At 52.9% G+C, this 21209-nt stretch overlaps 1 protein-coding gene across 2 annotated transcripts in view; it reads left to right on the forward strand.

The window, feature by feature from the left end:
* The first annotated feature begins 3540 nt into the window (after window positions 1–3540).
* The window catches only part of LOC125449941 (IQ motif and SEC7 domain-containing protein 2), a 220772-nt gene continuing 203103 nt past the window's right edge, over window positions 3541–21209 (forward strand). For both annotated transcript variants that reach the window (XM_059643214.1, XM_059643219.1), the window contains exon 1: window positions 3541–4222. In XM_059643214.1, coding sequence (XP_059499197.1) covers window positions 3807–4222 — 416 coding nt within the window. In that variant the 5' untranslated portion in view covers window positions 3541–3806. The remainder of the gene's footprint in view (window positions 4223–21209) is intronic.

A 21209-nucleotide genomic window follows, 5' to 3' on the forward strand; every position in this document is an offset into this window, starting at 1 on the left:
GTGCAGTGAAGGGGGGAGAGGGTTATATCCAGTGCAGTGTGATACCCCCTCCCTGTGTGCAATGGTAGGGGGGAGGGGGTTATATCCGTTGCAGTGTGATACCCCCACCCTGTGTGCAGTGAAGGGGCGAGGGGCTTATATCCAGTGCAGTGTGATACCCCCTCCCTGTGTGCAGTGAAGGGGGGAGAGGGTTATATCCAGTGCCGTGTGATACCCCCTCCCTGTGTGTAGTGAAGGGGGGAGGGGGTTATATCCAGTGCAGTGTGATACCCCCTCCCTGTGTGCAGTGAAGGGGGGAGGGGGTTATATCCAGTGCAGTGTGATACCCCCTCCCTGTGTGCAGTGAAGGGGGGAGGGGGTTCTATCCAGTGCAGTGTGATACCCCCTCCCTGTGTGCAGTGAAGGGGGAGAGGGTTATATCCAGTGCAGTGTGATACCCCCTCCCTGTGTGCAGTGGTAGGGGGGAGGGGGTTATATCCAGTGCAGTGTGATACCCCACCCTGTGTGCAGTGAAGGGGGGAGGGGGGTATATCCAGTGCAGTGTGATACCCCCTCCCTGTGTGCAGTGAAGGGGGGAGGGTGTTATATCCAGTGCAGTGTGATACCCCCTCCCTGTGTGCAGTGAAGGGGGGAGGGCGTTATATCCAGTGCAGTGTGATACCCCCACCCTGTGTGCAGTGAAGGGGGGAGGGGGTTATATCCAGTGCAGTGTGATACCCCCACCCTGTGTGCAGTGAAGGGGGGAGGGGGTTATATCCAGTGCAGTGTCATACCCCCTCCCTGTGTGCAGTGAAGGGGTGAGGGGGTTATATCCAGTGCAGTGTGATACCCCCTCCCTGTGTGTAGTGAAGGGGGAAGGGGGTTATATCCAGTGCAGTGTGATACCCCCTCCCTGTGTGCAGTGAAGGGGGGAGGGGGTTATATCCAGTGCAGTGTGATACCCCCACCCTGTGTGCAGTGAAGGGGGGAGGGGGTTATATCCAGTGCAGTGTGATACCCCCACCCTGTGTGCAGTGAAGGGGGGAGGGGGTTATATCCAGTGCAGTGTGATACCCCCACCCTGTGTGCAGTGAAGGGGGGCGGGGGTTATATCCAGTGCAGTGTGATACCCCCTCCCTGTGTGCAGTGAAGGGGGGAGGGGGTTATATCCAGTGCAGTGTGATACCCCCTCCCTGTGTGCAGTGAAGGGGGGAGGGGTTTATATCCAGTGCAGTGTGATACCCCCTCCCTGTGTGCAGTGAAGGGGGGAGGGGGTTATATCCAGTGCAGTGTGATACCCCCTCCCTGTGTGCAGTGAAGGGGGGAGGGTGTTATATCCAGTGCAGTGTGATACCCCCTCCCTGTGTGCAGTGAAGGGTGAGGGGTTTATATCCAGTGCCGTGTGATACCCCCACCCTGTGTGCAGTGAAGGGGGGAGGGGGTTATATCCAGTGCAGTGTGATACCCCCACCCTGTGTGCAGTGAAGGGGGGAGAGGGTTATATCCAGTGCAGTGTGATACCCCCTCCCTGTGTGCAGTGAAGGGGGGAGGGGGTTATATCCAGTGCAGTGTGATACCCCCCCCCGTGTGCAGTGAAGGGGGGAGGGGGTTATATCCAGTGCAATGTGATACCCCCTCCCTGTGTGCAGTGAAGGGGGGAGGGGGTTATATCCAGTGCAGTGTGATACCCCCTCCCTGTGTGCAGTGAAGGGGGGAGGGGGTTATATCCAGTGCAGTGTGATACCCCCTCCCTGTGTGCAGTGAAGGGGGGAGGGGGTTATATCCAGTGCAGTGTGATACCCCCTCCCTGTGTGCAGTGAAGGGGGTGGGGGTTATATCCAGTGCAGTGTGATACCCCCTCCCTGTGTGCAGTAAAGGGGGAGGGGGTTATATCCAGTGCAGTGTGATACCCCCTCCCTGTGTGCAGTAAAGGGGGAGGGGGTTATATCCAGTGCAGTGTGATACCCCCTCCCTATGTGCAGTGAAGGGGGGAGGGGGTTATATCCAGTGCAGTGTGATACCCCCTCCCTGTGTGCAGTGAAGGGGGGAGGTGGTTATATCCAGTGCAGTGTGATACCCCCTCCCTGTGTGCAGTGAAGGGGGGAGGGGGTTATATCCAGTTCAGTGTGATACCCCCTCCCTGTGTGCAGTGAAGGGGGGAGGGGGTTATATCCAGTGCAGTGTGATACCCCCTCCCTGTGTGCAGTGAAGGGGGGAGGGGGGTATATCCAGTGCAGTGTGATACGCCCTCCCTGTGTGCAGTGAAGGGGGGAGGGGGGTATATCCAGTGCAGTGTGATACCCCCTCCCTGTGTGCAGTGAAGGGGGAAGGGGGGTATATCCAGTGCAGTGTGATACCCCCTCCCTGTGTGCAGTGAAGGGGCGAGGGGGTTATATCCAGTGCAGTGTGATACCCCCACCCTGTGTGCAGTGAAGGGGGGAGGGGGTTATATCCAGTGCAGTGTGATACCCCCACCCTGTGTGCAGTGAAAGGGGGAGGGGGTTATATCCAGTGCAGTGTGATACCCCCACTCTGTGTGCAGTGAAGGGGGGAGGGGGTTATATCCAGTGCAGTGTGATACCCCCACCCTGTGTGCAGTGAAGGGGGGAGGGGTTATATCCAGTGCAGTGTGATACCCCCTCCCTGTGTGCAGTGAAGGGGGAAGGGGGGTATATCCAGTCCAGTGTGATACCCCCTCCCTGTGTGCAGTGAAGGGGGGAGGGGGGTATATCCAGTGCAGTGTGATACCCCCTCCCTGTGTGCAGTGAAGGGGGGAGGGGGTTATATCCAGTGCAGTGTGATACCCCCTCCCTGTGTGCAGTGAAGGGGGGAGGGGGGTATATCCAGTGCAGTGTGATACCCCCTCCCTGTGTGCAGTGAAGGGGGGAGGGGGGTATATCCAGTGCAGTGTGATACCCCCTCCCTGTGTGCAGTGAAGGGGGGAGGGGGGTATATCCAGTGCAGTGTGATACCCCCTCCCTGTGTGCAGTGAAGGGGGGAGGGGGGTATATCCAGTGCAGTGTGATACCCCCTCCCTGTGTGCAGTGAAGGGGGGAGGGGGGTATATCCAGTGCAGTGTGATACCCCCTCCCTGTGTGCAGTGAAGGGGGGAGGGGGGTATATCCAGTGCAGTGTGATACCCCCTCCCTGTGTGCAGTGAAGGGGGGAGGGGGGTATATCCAGTGCAGTGTGATACCCCCTCCCTGTGTGCAGTGAAGGGGGGTATATCCAGTGCAGTGTGATACCCCCTCCCTGTGTGCAGTGAAGGGGGGAGGGGGTTATATCCAGTGCAGTGTGATACCCCCTCCCTGTGTGCAGTGAAGGGGGGAGGGGGGTATATCCAGTGCAGTGTGATACCCCCCTCCCTGTGTGCAGTGAAGGGGGGAGGGGGTTATATCCAGTGCAGTGTGATACCCCCTCCCTGTGTGCAGTGAAGGGGGGAGGGGGGTATATCCAGTGCAGTGTGATACCCCCCTCCCTGTGTGTAGTGAAGGGGGAGGGGGGTATATCCAGTGCAGTGTGATACCCCCTCCCTCTCTCTCTCAGTCTGTGCCTCTGTGCGCGGTGTAATCGCGTTGCCTGACGCTCGCTGGGATGTAGGAGGCTGGCAATGGCGGAGAGCAAGGCAGCCTGAGCTGTGATGCCGGCCCCTGGCAGGGCATGGAGTGAATGAAGGAGCAGAGGCAGCAGAAGGGGCTGGAGGAGGAGGAGGAGGAGGAGGAGGAAGAAGGGGGCAGGGGCAGACCAGCTTTGCTCCGGCCTTTGCAGCTGTCCTGGGCGAGCCGGGGACGGGGCAGGCGCCTGGTAGCTGCAGGCAGTAGGCAGCGATGGAAGGCTCCCCGGACAGCCCGAACCGAGCGGTGGAGTATCTGCTGGAACTCAACAACATCATCGAGACCCAACAGAAGCTGCTGGAGAACCAGAGGCGCCGCATCGAGGAGCTGGAGGAGCAGCTGGAGCGCCTGAGCCGGGAGAACCGCAGCCTCCGGCAAGGGGGCGGCGGGGAGGCGGTGGGAGGCAGCACCCGGAGCGCAGCCAGCGGCGGGGCTGCTACTCCTGGGCCAGAGCGAGCCAGTGCCACCGGGGCAGGAGCTGCCAGCCCGGGCACCTCCGCTCCCACGGCCTCATCGTCCACATCGGCGGCTGCTGCTGCCAACGTCCCCCCCTCCGGCCAGTCCACCAGGGGGGGCATCACCAGCAGTGCCCACCCGCCGGACGGTGCCGTCAGCCCGCAGCGGAGCAAGTAAGCCGTGAGTGTGTGTGTGTGTGTGAGTGTGAGTGTGTGAGTGTGAGTGTGAGTGTGAGTGTGAGTGTGTGTGTGTGTGTGTGTGAGTGTGAGTGTGAGTGTGTGTGTGTGTGTGAGTGTGAGTGTGAGTGTGAGTGTGAGTGTGTGTGTGTGTGTGTGAGTGTGAGTGTGAGTGTGAGTGTGAGTGTGAGTGTGAGTGTGTGTGTGAGTGTGAGTGTGTGTTGGTGGGCTGGAGAGAGGCAGAGGGAGAGGATGACAGGCTTCGCTAGCGCGCGTGTGGGAGTCTGTCTCTCTTTATACCAGGATACTGCCCCCCCTCCATCATCTCCCCCCTCCATCATCTCACCCCCTCCCCCATCATCTCCCCCCTCCATCATCTCTCCCCCCTCCATCATCTCCCCCCTCCATCATCTCACCCCCTCCCCCATCATCTCCCCCCCCATCATCTCCCCCCTCCCCCATCATCTCCCCCCCTCCCCCATCATCTCCCCCCCTCCCCCATCATCTCTCCCCCTCCCCCATCATCTCTCCCCCCTCCATCATCTCACCCCCTCCCCCATCATCTCCCCCCTCCCCTATCATCTTCCCCCCCAATCATCTCCCCCCATCATCTCTCCCCCCCATCATCTCTCCCCCTTCTCATCATCTCCCCCTCCTCTCATCATCTGCCCCTCCCCCCATCATCTCCCCCCCACCCCCCATCATTCCCCCCCCCCTCCCCCCATCATTCCCCCCCCCCTCCCCCCATCATCTCCCCTTCTTCCCCCAATCTCCGGGCACAGCAGTCCGTATCTGCCGTCAGAGTTGGACTGGACTGGACTGGAGGATGCTTTGGTGGGCCAGCCGCTGGGGGAGCGTTTGGCAAAGTTGATGGTTTTTTGGGTCGGCCACTGGACCTGTAAGGGTAGCTCTTCTCCCTTGCTGACTGCTCACTCACCTTCGCTATCCTGTCTCGGTGACTCCAAACTCTCTCAACTCCCTCCCCTGCCTCCATAACTCTCCCTATCGCAGTGTTGCCCCTTCTCCTTAACCCACCACTTCCCACACACACTTCCCTATCGACCCCTGCCTTCTGTACATGGCTGTCCTGCCCCTGCCACTATTCCTGTACCACCAAAGCCTTCTTTTCCCTCTTCAATGTAACCCAACTCCCTCTTGCACCGCCCCCCGCCTTGTCCTCCCCTCAATATTCCCCATACCCTCATTCCACTGCCTCCTCAATGTTTCCATGCCCCTCCCCACACTCTGTCTCTCCATCTCCCATTTACCCCCTCTCTCTCCCCTTCTCACTCCCTCGCTTCCCCTTACGGCACTCTCTACCCCGTCTCATCGTCCCCATCATCACCCCCTGTAACCCCCTGTCTCCTCCCTCTAACTTAGTTTGGGGCAAGAGCCCATTCCTGGAAATACTAAACCTTTCTGCCCTTCCCACCTTTGTCCCAAGAGAAGGATGGTGTGTGGACTGGACAGGATGTATAACGGGGAAGTGGTGGTGAAGATGTTAATATTTTGGTTGGTCAGGTATCTGTGATGGCAGATTTCACTGTCTTGGTGGGGGAAGAAGCTCAGAATCTGTTTGCCTGACAGTAGAGAGAGAGAGAGAGAGCGCAAAGGGTTAATTGCTGTGCCAACTGCTTCTTTCCTATATGCTGTTAACACAGCCCTGAAATGTGTCTGTGCATGTTTGTGTTGGTTTTCTCACTAACTCCTGCCTTTGCACCAAGTGAGAGGTCCTGGGGGCAGCTCAGACTAAATTTATTTTTAAGGAGGTCGTCGATATTTGGAATCCTGCACCAACAGTTACTGTTTCATTGAGTATCCCCGTTGAAACCTGCTTAGCATATCCTTACCCCAGCTAGCTCAGTGTTTTGCAGCTTGCATGTGGGTAGATTGTTGGGAACCCCGGAATGATAAGCATTGGGAATCAATGATTGTTTTAAAAATCAGCACTCGAATAGATGCCATTGCAGCGGGGGGTAGACATCCAGCTGTAACAATTTGTTTTGTTTTACTGCAGTTGGAGGTGTCTGTGTGAGAGCATGTGTTTTTGTGGTGTGAGTGTTGTATGTTTGTCTGTGTATGTGAATCTGTGTTTATGTCTGTGTTGTTTTTTTTGTGTGAATGCATGCCTGTGGGAGTCTGGTGTGTTTGTGGATTTGTTTTTTCATGTGTGAGAGCATGTATGAGAGCATGTGCTCATGTGTGTGTGTGTGCACGCGCCTGAGTGTGTGTGCACACGGGAGTGAGCAAGCACGTGTGTATGCTTGAGCATGAGTGTGCATGTGTGTGTGTGTGTGCACATGAGCACATGTGTACATGTGTATGTGTGTGTTTGCATGTTTTGTGCAAGTGCATGTGTGAGCACATTTATCTGTGAACATGTTTGTGCATGTTTTTTGTGTGTGTGTATGCATGCGGTTTTGTATGAGAGTGTGTGTTTGTGTGTGTGCATGTGTAAGTGTAAACATGTATGTTTGTGTGTGTGTGCATTTGTTGATGTCTATGTTTGTGTGTGTGCTCGCATATGCTAGTGCATGTGGTCTGTATTTAACACTGGATTAAATCCCAGCACCAGTCTCCAGCTGGCATTTTGTGTTTCCCCATATGAGGATTTGGGGATGGAGCATGGATGGGGCAGTTATGGGTGAATGGTCCACTCCAAGGGAGAGTGGGCACACTGTTTGGCCAGAATGGACATTGTGTGTGGGCAACATTGGCCCTCCCTTCCTCTCTGCCACTGCCCGGTCACTCCACTCTGAGGCATGGTTGCTGGGCATTTCTGCCTTGCAGCCTCTGACTCATTCCTCTTCCCTGAGGCCAGGTTTGGCTTTCAGGAGGGGCTGGTGATAGGGGAAAGGGGAAGAGGTTTGTGTGATTGAGTGTGAATAAGTATGTGTGTGGGAGAGGATGCTGAGGCCAATTTTGACTGCATTGTTGCTATAGAGACAGAGCTCAGATTCAGCAGTGCAGTGTTAGAGATGGAGTGTACAAGATCCTCGATGTATCCCTGCCTTGTATACGCATGCAGGGGTTGAGGGCAGAATCTAGAACATAGTGTGGCAGGGGCACAGTTTCAGAATGAGGAGGTGCCCCAATTCAAATGTGGCTGATCTAGTACTTCCCAACTCCAGCACAGTTCCCCTTGATTTAAATTGGCTCACTGATCTGGGCCAACACATGACTCCAGATTCCCTGATAATAAAATGTGAGGCTGTTTGAACACAGCAGGCCCAGCAGCATCTCAGGAGCACAAAAGCTGACGTTTCGGGCCTAGACCCTTCATCAGAGAGGGGGATGGGGTGAAGCTTCTGGAATAAATAGGGAGAGAGGGGGAGGCGGACCGAAGATGGAGAGAAAAGAAGATAGGTGGAGAGGACAGTATAGGTGGGGAGGTAGGGAGGGGATAGGTCAGTCCAGGGAAGACGGACAGGTCAAGGAGGTGGGATGAGGTTAGTAGATAGGAGATAGAGGTGCGGCTTGGGGTGGGAGGAAGAACAGGTTAGGGAGGCAGAGACAGGTTGGACTGGTTTTGGGATGCAGTGGGTGGAGGGGAAGAGCTGGGCTGGTTGTGTGGTGCAGTGGGGGGAGGGGACGAACTGGGCTGGTTTTGGGATGCAGTGGGGGAAGGGGAGATTTTGAAGCTGGTGAAGTCCACATTGATACCATTGGGCTGCAGGGTTCCCAAGCGGAATATGAGTTGCTGTTCCTGCAACCTTCGGGTGGCATCATTGTGGCACTGCAGGAGGCCCATGATGGACATGTCATCTAAAGAATGGGAGGGGGAGTGGAAATGGTTTGCGACTGGGAGGTGCAGTTGTTTATTGCGAACCGAGCGGAGGTGTTCTGCAAAGCAGTCCCCAAGCCTCCGCTTGGTTTCCCCAATGTAGAGGAAGCCACACCGGGTACAATGGATGCAGTATACCACATTGGCAGATGTGCAGGTGAACCTCTGCTTAATATGGAAAGTCATCTTGGGGCCTGGGATAGGGGTGAGGGAGGAGGTGTTGGGGTAAGTGTAGCATTTCCTGCAGTTGCAGGGGAAGGTGCCGGGTGTGGTGGGGTTGGAGGGCAGTGTGGAGCGAACAAGGAAGTCACGGAGAGAGTGGTCTCTCCGGAAAGCAGATAGGGGTGGGGATGGAAAAATGTCTTGGGTGGTGGAGTCGGATTGTAGATGGCGGAAGTGTCGGAGGATGATGTGTTGTATCCGGAGGTTGGTGGGGTGGTGTGTGAGAACGAGGGGGATCCTCTTGGGGCGGTTGTGGCGGGGGCGGGGTGTGAGAGACGTGTTGCGGGAAATACGGGAGAAGTGGTCGAGGGCGTTCTCGATCACTGTGGGGGGAAAGTTGCGGTCCTTGAAGAACTTGGACATCTGGGATGTGCGGGAGTGGAATGCCTCATCGTGGGAGCAGATGCGGCGGAGGCGGAGGAATTGGGAATAGGGGATGGAATTTTTGCAGGAGGGTGGGTGGGAGGAGGTGTATTCTAGGTAGCTGTGAGAGTCGGTGGGCTTGAAATGGACATCAGTTACAAGCTGGTTGCCTGAGATGGAGACTGAGAGGTCCAGGAAGGTGAGGGATGTGCTGGAGATGGCCCAGGTGAACTGAAGGTTGCCTCCCCCCACTGCACCACACAACCAGCCCAGCTCTTCCCCTCCACCCACTGCATCCCAAAACCAGTCCAATCTGTCTCTGCCTCCCTAACCTGTTCTTCCTCTCTCCCATTCCTTCCTCCCACCCCAAGCCGCACCTCCATCTCCTACCTACTAACCTCATCCCACCTCCCTGACCTGTCCGTCTTCCCTGGACTGACCTATCCCCTCCCTACCTCCCCACCTATACTCTCCTCTCCACCTATCTTCTTTTCTCTTCATCTTCGGTCCGCCTCCCCCTCTCCCCCTATTTATTCCAGAACCCTCACCCCATCCCCCTCTCTGATGAAGGGTCTAGGCCCGAAACGTCAGCTTTTGTGCTCCTGAGATGCTGCTGGGCCTGCTGTGTTCATCCAGCCTCACATTTTATTATCTTGGATTCTCCAGCATCTGCAGTTCCCATTATCACTCCAGATTCCCTGCCTGCTCCCCACACAGTCAGGTGGTTGACTCTGAGCTGTCGTAGCAAGACACTCATTTGAAGGGGGCAATTAGGGACAGTCTCAGCTCACATCCTGCCACAGAGAGAAGACGGCATTTTTTAAAAAAACAGTCTTGAATGACCGAGGTAGCCAGTCGGGGCAGGTGCCTGCCGTTCATTTTCATTCTTGGGGATTTGCAGTGGTTCCCACTGGGCAGAGTCCGATGAAGACCTTTAGTAAGGCCTCAAAGCAATTTGTGGCAAGCATGGTACATGGGTTTATGATTTAGGAGCAGAAAGAGGCCATTCAGCCCCTTGTGTGTGTTCTGTTAGTCAGTACGATGGCAGCTGATCTGATTGTGACTGAGTCCAACTTTCCCCTCTGTCCCCGTCAACCCTCGACTCCCTCATCGATTGAAACACTCTCTACCTCGGTATTGAATATATTCACTTACCTGGTCTGTGTTGAGGGGAGGGGAGAGAGAATTCCACAGACTTCCCACCCTCTGAGAGAAGATGCCCCCCTCCTCTGTCTTCAATCGGAGACCTCCCCATTTTTAAACTTCTGTCTGTCCCTTATCACTACTCCCTGCCATCTTATTGAAAGGAGTATTTTTTTCTGTGTGATCCAGATAGTAAAATTCCCGTTGGAAGATATAGAGGAAAATTCCAGCATGGAGGGAGGCCATTCAGCCCATCATGTCAGGTCTCTGCAGATTGTGAGTCCTCCAGTCCCCTCTTTCCCCCCACCTTCCCTTTCCCCCATACCCTGCGCCTTCTTCCTTTTCAGATAATGATCCAAAATACTGATTGTAGCTGCCTCCCCGCTCCTCCCCGCTCCTCCCCGCTCCTCCACGCTCCTCCACGCTCCTCCACGCTCCTCCCCGCTCCTCCCCGCTCTGAGACGCTGCTTTCCAGACCCTAACCACCTACTGTATAAAAACATTTCTCCTAATTCAGATGATCACTTTTAATCTGCCATTGCGTTCTCCCCCACCCCAGCGCCGACTGTCAATACTTCAGCCAACGAGCAACAGTTTCTCCTACCCCATTCCATTCCAGACCCCTCCTCACAGTTTCAGGATCGACTTTGTTTTTCCCCAGCTGTTTGAGGGTGTAAGCCAGTACAGATACGTTAGGTGAGTGGGCAAAGTTCAAGCAGATGGAGTATGATGTGGGAAAATTGTGAAGTTGTTCTCCTTGGCAGGGGGGGGGGGGGGGGGGGGCGATGAACAGAGTATATCCGAAATGGAGCACGACTGCAGAATGCTGAGGTGTAGAGGGATCTGTGTGTGCTAATGCATGAGCCAGAGAAGGTTAGTGTGCAAGCACAGCAATTAAGAAGGCTAAACATAATAGAACATAGAACATAGAACATAGAACAGTACAGCACAGAACAGGCCCTTCAGCCCACAATGTTGTGCCGACCATTGATCCTCATGGATGCACCCTCAAATTTCTGTGACCATATGCATGTCCAGCAGTCTCTTAAATGACCCCAATGACCTTGCTTCCACAACTGCTGCTGGCAACGCATTCCATGCTCTCACAACTCTCTGCGTAAAGAACCTGCCTCTGACATCCCCTCTATACTTTCCACCAACCAGCTTAAAACTATGACCCCTCGTGCTAGCCATTTCTGCCCTGGGAAATAGTCTCTGGCTATCGACTCTATCTATGCCTCTCATTATCTTGTATACCTCAATTAGGTCCCCTCTCCTCCTCCTTTTCTCCAATGAAAAGAGACCGAGCTCAGTCAACCTCTCTTCATAAGATAAGCCCTCCAGTCCAGGCAGCATCCTGGTAAACCTCCTCTGAACCCTCTCCAAAGCATCCACATCTTTCCTATAATAGGGCGCCCAGAACTGGACTGGAATAATCTGATTGCATGACTGAGTACCCAGATGGGCCAAATGCTCTACGTCTGCTCCTATATCTTTTGATCTTAATAGAATGCAGTCCTTTATTATGACAGGATACAACATAAAGAGGAGACTTCAGTTATCCAGAGCTTGGTGGGACCACATCTCGAACAGTGTATGTGGTTTCGGTCGTCTTATCTAAGGAAGGATGGAAATGTATTGGAGGCAGATCAGAGGAGGTTTACCAGGCTGATACCTGGAATGAGTGGGTTGTCTTACGAGGAAAGGTTGGACAGACTGTTTTGGAATACTGTGTTCAGGTCTGGCCTCCCTACTGTAGGAGAGATGTTGTGGAACTTGAAAAGATTCAGAAGAGATTTACAAGGATGTTGCCAGGGTTGGAGGGTTTGAGCTATAGGGAGAGGCTGAAAAGTCTGGGGCTATTTTCCCTGAAGCTTCGGAGGCTGAAGGGGTGACCTTTTAGAAATTTGTAAAGCCATGAGGGGCATGGTTAGGGTGAATAGTCAAGGTCTTTTCCCAGGGTAGAGGAGTCCAAAACCAGAGGATGTAGGTTTAAGCATGGGTTTACGGTGAGAGGAGAGAGATTTGAAAGGGACTGAAGGGGCAACTTTCACGCAGAGGGTGGTATATGTGAGGAATGAGCTGCCAGAGGAAGTGGTGGGAGCTGGTACAATTATAACATTTAAAAGACATCTGGATGGGGACATGAATAGGAAGTTTTAGAGGGATATGGGCCAAATGCTGACAAATGGGACTAGATTAATTTAGGATATCTGGTCAGCATGAATGAGTTGGACCGAAGGCTCTGTTTCTGTGCTGTATGACTGTATAACTCTATGACTGTGACTGTTTCTCTTAGGCTGTAGAGAGTGAGGGGTGACTAGCCTGTGGTGTGTAACATCCTGAGGGATCATAGCAAAGTGGACATAGAAAGGATGTTTCCTATTGTGGGCTAGCCTGTTTTAAATTTAAGTATCGCCATTTGAGGATAGAGGTGATGAGAAAAATTCCGAGAGAGGTGTGACTTTGGAACTCTCTCAGGGACATTGGACACGGGAGTCCTGGAGTATTTTTAAAGGAAATGTGGACACGTTGTCGTGAGGCCAGGGAATTAAGGATTATTGGTGGCGGATGGGAATGTGGGTTTTGGAATGCAAACTGATCAGGTATGGTCAGCTTGAAGGGCCAAATGGCCTACTTCAGCTCCTAATACATATGTTTACATTCAGTGGTATTTCCAACCTGGGAGAACAGGAGAACAAAGGGTTAGAACCACCAATGATGGGTGGAAACTCCTCCACCTTTAGGTCACAATGCCAGTGGCAGGCTCCTGAGTCATGCCATTGATACCATGTTACACTGCGAGTCTTACCAGAGGACAGTGTTAAGTCGTGTCCTAAGGCTGCCTTGAGTCATAGTGTAGAAGGGTCTAAAGTAATGTTGAGAGCTTCTCCAAGGTCTTTGCATGGGGGTATTCTCAAATTATGCCGCAAGTTGTTTTCAGTTTGTGTCTTAAGACAGTCTTAAGTCATGTTGTAATTCATCAACAATTCATGGTGTACGGCTGGCTCAGATCAAAGCATAACTTTATAGGTCAGCGCATTGAGTGTAGGAGTTGGGAGGTCACACTATGGCTGTAGAGGACATCGGTGAGGCTGCTTTTGAAATACTGCATTCAGTTCTGGTCTCCGTGCTATGGGAAGGATGTTGTGAAACTTGAAAGGGTGCAACAAAGATTTACAAGGATGTTGCCAGGGTTGGAGTTTACAAAATCATGAGAAGCATGGATAAGGTGAATAGCCAAGGTCTTTTCCCTAGGGTAGGGGCGTCCAAAACTAGAGGGACATAGATTTAAGGGGAAAGATGTAAAAGGGACCTGAGGGGCAACATTTTCACACAGAGAGTGGTGAGTGTATGGAATGAGATGCCAGAGGAAGTGGTGGAGGCTGGTATAATTACAACATTTAAAAGGTATCTGGATGGATAAATGATTAGGAAGGGTCTAGAGGAATATGGGCTAAATGCTGACAACTGGAACTAGATTAATTTAGGATATCTAGTCAGCATGGACGAGTTGGACCGAAGGATCTATTTCCATGCTGTATAACTCTATGACTCATGGCAAGTGATGCCAGAGAACGGCTTCATGTCATAGTGTATAAAGCCATAAGTCATGCTGTGGAGTCATTTCAAGTCAAGCCTTGAAGCCCTTTTAAGCCATGGAGTGGCGTGGCCTCTCGTCATGTGAAGCATAGACTCAAACTATATTGAATGCTGTTCCAAAGTCATGGTGTCACCAATCCTTAAGTTATGATGGCATGTCATGGAGCAGACTCCAGTTAATCCATAAGTCATTTATTCTCAAGTCATTGCCTTCAGGCAGTTGTGCCATGGTGTAGTTCAGTCTCAGGTCATGCTGCAGAGTGGTCTCAAGTCATGGTGTAGACAAGCCTTAAGTCATACCATGGGTAGCAATCTTAGATTACATCGCAGAAAGGTCTCAGATTCATGTCGTAGACCGGTCTTAAATGATGCTGCAGAGTGGTTTAACGCCACATCATAGAATAGTCTGAAGTGTGTATAACTTAAGCATCTCACTTGGAGATTGCACCCTCACTAGGCAGACAACACTCATGTGGAAGATCAGGTCAGTTGGTGGACAGGGAGAAGCTGTAAACCAGGGTGTCACTCCCCTCCAGCTGCAAGTTTTACTGGGTGTGGGATCAGGAGCGAGGTAGAGGGAAGGGGCAGTGAATCTAGAACGGGAAGCAAAAGGAAACAGCATGGGGTTGGGGGTTTTCTTGATTCCCTTGCCGTTAGGTCTGGGTAAGAGCTTACGAATATGTGTTGAGTTATTGTGGTGAATTGGGGTTTTTCACTCACAAGATGTGGGCACTGCAGACTGGGCTCAGCAATTATTGCCTTGACCCTGCCCGACCTGAAGGTGGTGATGAGCTGCCTTCTTGAGTCGCTTCAGTCCCCATGTGATGTAGGGTCACCCTGCACAATGGCCACCATTTGGGAGGGTGTTTCTGACTTCGGCAACACTGAAGGAATGGCCCATATCGGCCCCAGTTGGGATGGCGCACGTGTGTGGTGGGGGAGGCCCGGAGGGAAATTTGCAGGGTATGGTGTATGCTGCCCCTCATCCTTCTGGGGTGTAGAGATGACGAGTTCAGAAGGTGCTATTGGAGGAGCCTTGTCAAATTGCCGCAGTGTGTCTTGCACGCAGTACGTGTTCCGCCGCTGTGCATCAGTGGTGGAGGGAGAGAGTGAGTGTTGAAGGTGGGGGTTAATGTGTTGATCATTTGGGGCTGCTTTATCTTCAACTGAAGTCTTCAGCTGCTCTGGTACATGTGGAATCAAAATGGGAAATTGCTGGAATTACTCATTCAGAGAGGCCATGTGTCCTCTTGACTGTTGTGGAATTAGGCCTCATTTCATCACTGAGAGGAGTTTATGGGTTTGAGTCCCACTACAGAGAGACTTGAGCAGTACAGTATGAATTGGGACTGGCTGAGTTGGAGCCTTATTGCTGAAGGAGTGGGCGTTGTCGGAGGGTCAGTGCCGAGGGAGTGCCGCACTGTCGGAGGGTCAGTGCCGAGGGAGTGCCGCACTGTCGGAGGGTCAGTGCCAAGGGAGCGGGCGCTGTTGGAGGGTCAGTGCCAAGGAAGCGGGCACTGTCGGAGGGTCAGTGCCGAGGGAGCACTGTTGGAGGAACTGTTTTGTGCATTGAAGCATTAAATCCCAGTACCTGTCTTTCCCCTCCAGTCAACATAAGAGCCCCAGAGCTAACACTGGACAATCTGTTATGGCATGAGGAAGTCCTCCCTCCTGTGCCCCAGAGACTAGTTATCCCTCAATCTTCCGGATCCAAAATGTCGACTTTCCAGCTTCTCTAATGCTGCTTGACCTCCTGTGTTCTCCAGCTGCATACTGTGTTGACTCAGTATCCAGTCATGGCTGAACGTCCAGGCCAATCCATTCCCAAGGTCTGACTTCTTAGTTGCAGCTCAACTACCAATTTACCGAGGCAGTGGTGTCATCTGTGTGTTTGTGAGGGAATGTTCAGTCGTGTTTGGGGGGAAGGCGTGACCTCCTCGCCCTGCAGAGCTCTTGGAACGCTGTAGCTAAAAATACAAGGCAGTGCTATTAAAAGCACTGGGTGGGGGATCACTGGCGAATGAAAGCTGCTGTCAGAAGCTCAAGGCCCTCCACAGCAGTAAATACACTCTGGTGTGGATTGGCTGGTTCCTGGAACATCTCAGCAGCCCTCTTGATTCCAAAATAGACTTTACCCTCCTCGCCCCCTTTTATCTCCCTCCCTTACCCAACCTTTTCTCACAGACAGACACGCACATGCACACAGCCTCATGTTTAAGGCCCCTGTCTCTGCAGTCCACATGCACATGTGCATTTACACACACATGTGCACACAGGCACACGCACGCACACACAATTTATGTGTGCCCACATGCACAGACACACAAACACGTCTGGACTCCAGCCTCCACAGAACAGACATGTGCATAGGCAAAGGCACACACACAACACATACATACATACAGCCACAAACATATGCACGCACACATGATATTTAGACATCTCTCCCCCTGTGGTTCACATACACACGCAAGGCACACATATGCACCTGTACCGTGCACACAGACATGCACACAGAGACACAAATTCACACAGACCAACATACAGAGGTGTGCGCGCACACACGATTTTTAAGCTCCTGTCTCTCTGCAATTCCTGGGTTGGAACGTTCGCCAAGAGTTTCTCTAGGTGTGTGAGAAGTGGGCCAGGATGGCATTGCTCAGTCCTTTAGGTCCTGGTTGTGACCCTCTACAGTCCATGGGGTATTAGTGCTATAAGAAGGGAGAAGAATTCTTTCCCCCGTCTGAAGGACCATACCAGGCTGCTGTTTGGCCAGTCTGTGCCAGTCTGCTCACCAGCTGTTCATTGAAGTGGGTGTTAGCGACGAGGATGCTGCAGGGATGACAGGGCTTATGTGTTTCTCAGTGTTTCTGGTGTCTGGGTCAGTGTCTGTGATCAGGGTAAGACACATGGATATTTGGAATTGGATCATTATCTGGAGAAAAAGGTCCAGGGTCTAAGGGGCAAGGGCGAGGGAAAGTGGTGCTGGTGGAGTTGGGGCAAATCCATTCTCATTCATTACAGACATTTTCACTGGAGGTTTGATGCAGTTGCGTATCAGGCATGTCCAGAGGGGCAGCTGAGTGTTGACCAGGGCAGGGAGTCATGTGCAGGCTGGGGTCACGAGTCCACAGTGACAAACCCTCAGCACTTAACATTGCTATTAAGATCCAAACCCCTCAATTCCAAACAATTGCAGTCTTCTCCCACCATTTCTTCATTGAGCGTTTCTTAATTTCACTCCTAAAAAGATCTTGGGCTCATCTTCAGAGTCTGGCCTGCTTGTTTCCCTGTATTGAATCTGTCAGTGCGCTCAAGGAGTTGAATGGCCTGTTTCTGGCCTGTTCCTATTTCCCCCGGTCTTTTGGTCAAATAGACTGGATTGAAAGCTCTGCATGTTTGTATGGTCTATCCCGGACATTTAACCCTCACAGCCCAGGTATTGAGCTGCTAACTGTACAATGCTCACCCTCTGAGATAGGTACCTCCTGTTAAAAATGTGTTGTCAAAGTTGTTTTGAAATGATTTCCCAGACTAAAGCCAGGAACGGGGATGGGGTTGTCTGACAAGGAAAGGTTGGACAGCCAGGTGTGGGTTGTTAGAAGAGAAGGAGGCGACTAGATTTGAAAAGAAAAGGAATCTGAGCACTGGGGCAGCATTGTGGTTCAGTGGTTAACCGTGGTCACAGCGTCAGGGACCCGGGTTCGATTCCACCCTTAGGCGACTGTGTATAGTTTACACATTGAACCTGTGTCTGCGTGGGTTTCCCCCGGGTGCTCCGGTTTCCTCCCACAGTCCAAAGATGTGCTGGTTAGGGAGAATTGGCCATAGGATATGCAGGGTTACATAAGGTGGGGAAGGGGAGGGTGCGATGTTCTTTGGAAGGTTGGTGCGGACTCAATGAGCTGAATGTCCTGCATCCGCTCTGGTGGGGGTTGAGTGGCAGTGTTTGAATAAACTAAAGCTCGTTTGGGATCTGCAGTCAACCTTCTGACTCTCACTGCCTTCCAAAGGCACTGCTTTCTTGAGTTGCTTCTTCGAGTTGCTAATTAATGTGCAAAGCAGAAAGTTCTGGCAGTGTTGTCGCCTTTAAATAGAATTCAGTCAGTTCTCCACCCACTGTACCTGTTTATATCTGGAGCTCTGTATCCCACTCTACTTAACACCTCGTTCCCACCAGCCCAAGGTTCACCACTGTGGGCATCAGTCTCCTCTCTCGATGCTGATGAGCATGTGGGCTGGCTCATTGTGTGTTTGTGTAGGGATAGGGCCTTCCTTGCTGGACTACAAGCTCCACAGTTTGGTTTCTTCAGCGAGTATAGGAGTTGGGAGGTCATGTGGTGATAGGGATGGGGTGCAGACCACTTTTGAAATACTGCATTCAATGCTGGTCTCTCAGCGATAGGAAGGATGTTGTTGAACTTGAAAATGTTCAGAAAAGATTTACACGGACGTTTCCAGGAGTGGAGGGTTTCAGCTATAGGGAGAGGCTGGATAGACTGTGGCTATTTTCCCCGGTGTGTTGGAGACTGAGGGGTGACTTTTACGGAGGTTTACAATGTAATGAGGGGCATGAATAGGTTGAATAGTCATCGCCTTCTCCCCAGCGTGGCAGAATCCAAAATTAGAGGACATAGGTTTAAGGTGAGAGAGGAAAGATATAAAAGAGACCTAAGGAATATGGGCCAAATTCTGGCAAATGGGTCTAGATTAATGTAGAATATCTGGTTGGCATGGCCAAACTGGACCGAAGGGTCTGTTTTTGTGCTGGACAACTCTATGACTGTAATTGCAGGGGATTGGACAGCAGGTGGAATTCACAACATAAAGAGACCAACCGACATCTGAACGATGGCAGAGGGGCTGAATAGCCTCATCCTGCCTCTGGTTCTTAGGTGTTGATTACTTCAGAAGGACAAGGGAAGTAGATGCGGGGAGAACAGCAACCCTCACAAGTTCTCGTCCCAGATTCTTACACACACAGGCACACGGACACGCATACACACACACACACACGCATACACACACGCACACGCATACACACACACACGCATACACACACGCACACACACACACACACACGCATACACACAGGCATGCACACGCACACAGGCGCACACACACACACACACACACGCATACACACACACACACGCATACACACACGCACACACACACACACGCGCACACACACACACACACACACACACACACACACACACACACACAGGCATACACACACACAGGCGAGCACACACACAGACACACACACACACACACACACACACACGCACACACACACACACACACACACACACACACACACACACAGGCACACGCACACACAAGCATCCCCTAGTATGGACTGTACTGTCAGTGTTGTTGGGGTCCAAAGGCTGAATACTCCCTCCCTAACGGGGCACTACATGCTCCTACACTACATGGGGGAACTGCAGCAGCTGAAGAAGGCAGCTCACCCCCATCATCCAGATGCCACTTAAATATTGTAACTGTACCAGTGTCCACCACCTCCTCTGGCAGCTCATTCCACACAGGGAAATTAGGGACGGGTGATAAACGCTGGGCCCGGCCAGTGATAGCCACACCCTGTGAATGAATTTTGAAAGACATACTGCGAGCAGGTCTGGCCTCCATGGTACAGACAGAAGAGTGGAGCAACACGGTCGCTCAGCGGTTAGCACTGCTGCCTCACAGTGCGAGGCACCTGGGTTTGATTCCCTTAGGCTACTGTATGTGTGCAATTTGTGGAGGCCATTTAGCTCCCTCCTCGAGCCTATTACGCAGGAACAGGAGGAAGTGTGACCTCAGTCTATATATGTGCCTTTACCTTTTCTCCCTGAATACCCTAAATTAACAAAATAAGACACTATGGGACAATTTCCACATTCCACCCTGACTTGCATATCCCTGGGCAATAGGTTGGAAAACCTGATCACTGAGAGGAAACGCAGACATGGGGAGATTGTGCAAATTCCACATAGACAGTCACCCAAGAGTGCAGTCGATTCTCAGACAGCAGTGGTAACCACTGTGTCAACCCATGAAGAGGCATTGAGCATCTTGGGCCAATATTTTGCGGTTTAGAAGAATGAGAGGAGATCTGAGGTCCATAAGACACTAAAGGAGATTGACAAAGTAGACGTTCCCTCGTGTGGGACAATCCAAAATGAACGATCAGTGTTTTAGGATAAGGGCTAGCAGATTTAAGCCAGAGATTAGGAGGAATTGCTTCTCTCAAAGGGTCATGAATCTGCCGAATTCAGTCCCCCAGCGTGTGGTAGATGCTGGAACATTAAAATATTTGAGGAGGTGATTTTTAGTTAGTAATGAGTTGAAGGGGTGTGGAGAGCAGACAGGAAGGTGGAGTTGAGGCCGAGATGAGGTCAGCAGTGATCATGTTAAGAGGAGGCTTGAAGGGCTGAATGGGCTACTCCCATTCTTTCTTATGTTCTTAACAGTTCACAGTGATGCTGGGGAGATGTTGGTGGCGCAAGTGTGGTGGGGGCGGTGGGGGGGGGGGGTTGCGGGGTGGAGGGGTAGGGTTTGAAACGTAGCTTTGTCCGGCTGTGGTACCAGTAATTTCACCTTCTGATCCCATCCGCTCAAAATCTGAAACTAACAAGATTTCCCTGAAGGAGGGAAGCTATTTATGTTCATTTCATTTCATTAATTGACTGAAATTAAGTAACCCCCCCCCCCACCCTACTCCATGCGACCTTGGGATGTGAACTCATGATTCTGGTTCATCAGTTCAGGCCTTTTATAAACAATTTCAGCCATGACTCAAGGGGTGTTATTGTTGCCTGAGTCAGAAAGTGCCAGGAATAAGACATATGCTATAGACGTTAACACACAAACACGATGATGGCACTCCACTGCAGCGCTGAGGAGGCGCTGCGCTGTCGGAGGGTCAGTACCGAGGGGGTGCCGCGCTGTCGGAGGGTCAGTGCTGAGGGAGCGCCACACTGTCGGAGGGTCAGTGCTGACGGGGCGCCGCGCTGTCGGAGGGTCAGTACCGAGGGGGCGCCGCGATGTCAGAGGGTCAGTACCGAGGGGGTGCCGCGCTGTCGGAGGGTCAGTGCTGAGGGAGTGCCGCACTGTCGGAGGGTCAGTGCTGAGGGAGTGCCACACTGTCGGAGGGTCAGTGCTGAGGGAGCGCCGCGCTGTCGGAGGGTCAGTGCTGAGGGAGTGCCGCACTGTCGGAGGGTTAGTGCTGAGGGAGCGCCGCGCTGTCGGAGGGTCAGTACCAAGGGGGCGCCGCGCTGTCGGAGGGTCAGTACCGAGGGGGCGCCGCGCTGTCGGAGGGTCAGTACCGAGGGGGTGCCGCGCTGTCGGAGGGTCAGTGCTGAGGGAGCGCCACACTGTCGGAGGGTCAGTGCTGACGGGGCGCCGCGCTGTCGGAGGGTCAGTACTGAGGGAGCGCCGCACTGTCGGAGGGTTAGTGCTGAGGGAGTAGGCACTGTCAGAGGATCAGTGCTGATGGAGTGGGCACTGTCGGAGGGTCAGTGCTGAGGGAGTGGGCACTGTCGGAGGGTCAGTGCTGATGGAGTGGGCACTGTCGGAGGGTCAGTGCTGAGGGAGTGGGCACTGTCGGAGGGTCAGCGCTGAGGGAGCGTCGCACTGTCGGAGGGTCAGTACCGAGGGGGCGCCGCGCTGTCGGAGGATCAGTACCGAGGGGGTGCCGCGCTGTCGGAGGGTCAGTGCTGAGGGAGCGCCACACTGTCGGAGGGTCAGTGCTGACGGGGCGCCGCGCTGTCGGAGGGTCAGTACTGAGGGAGCGCCGCACTGTCGGAGGGTTAGTGCTGAGGGAGTAGGCACTGTCAGAGGATCAGTGCTGATGGAGTGGGC

Source organism: Stegostoma tigrinum, chromosome 49, assembly GCF_030684315.1.
Source record: "Stegostoma tigrinum isolate sSteTig4 chromosome 49, sSteTig4.hap1, whole genome shotgun sequence".
Taxonomy (NCBI): Eukaryota; Metazoa; Chordata; class Chondrichthyes; order Orectolobiformes; family Stegostomatidae; genus Stegostoma; species Stegostoma tigrinum.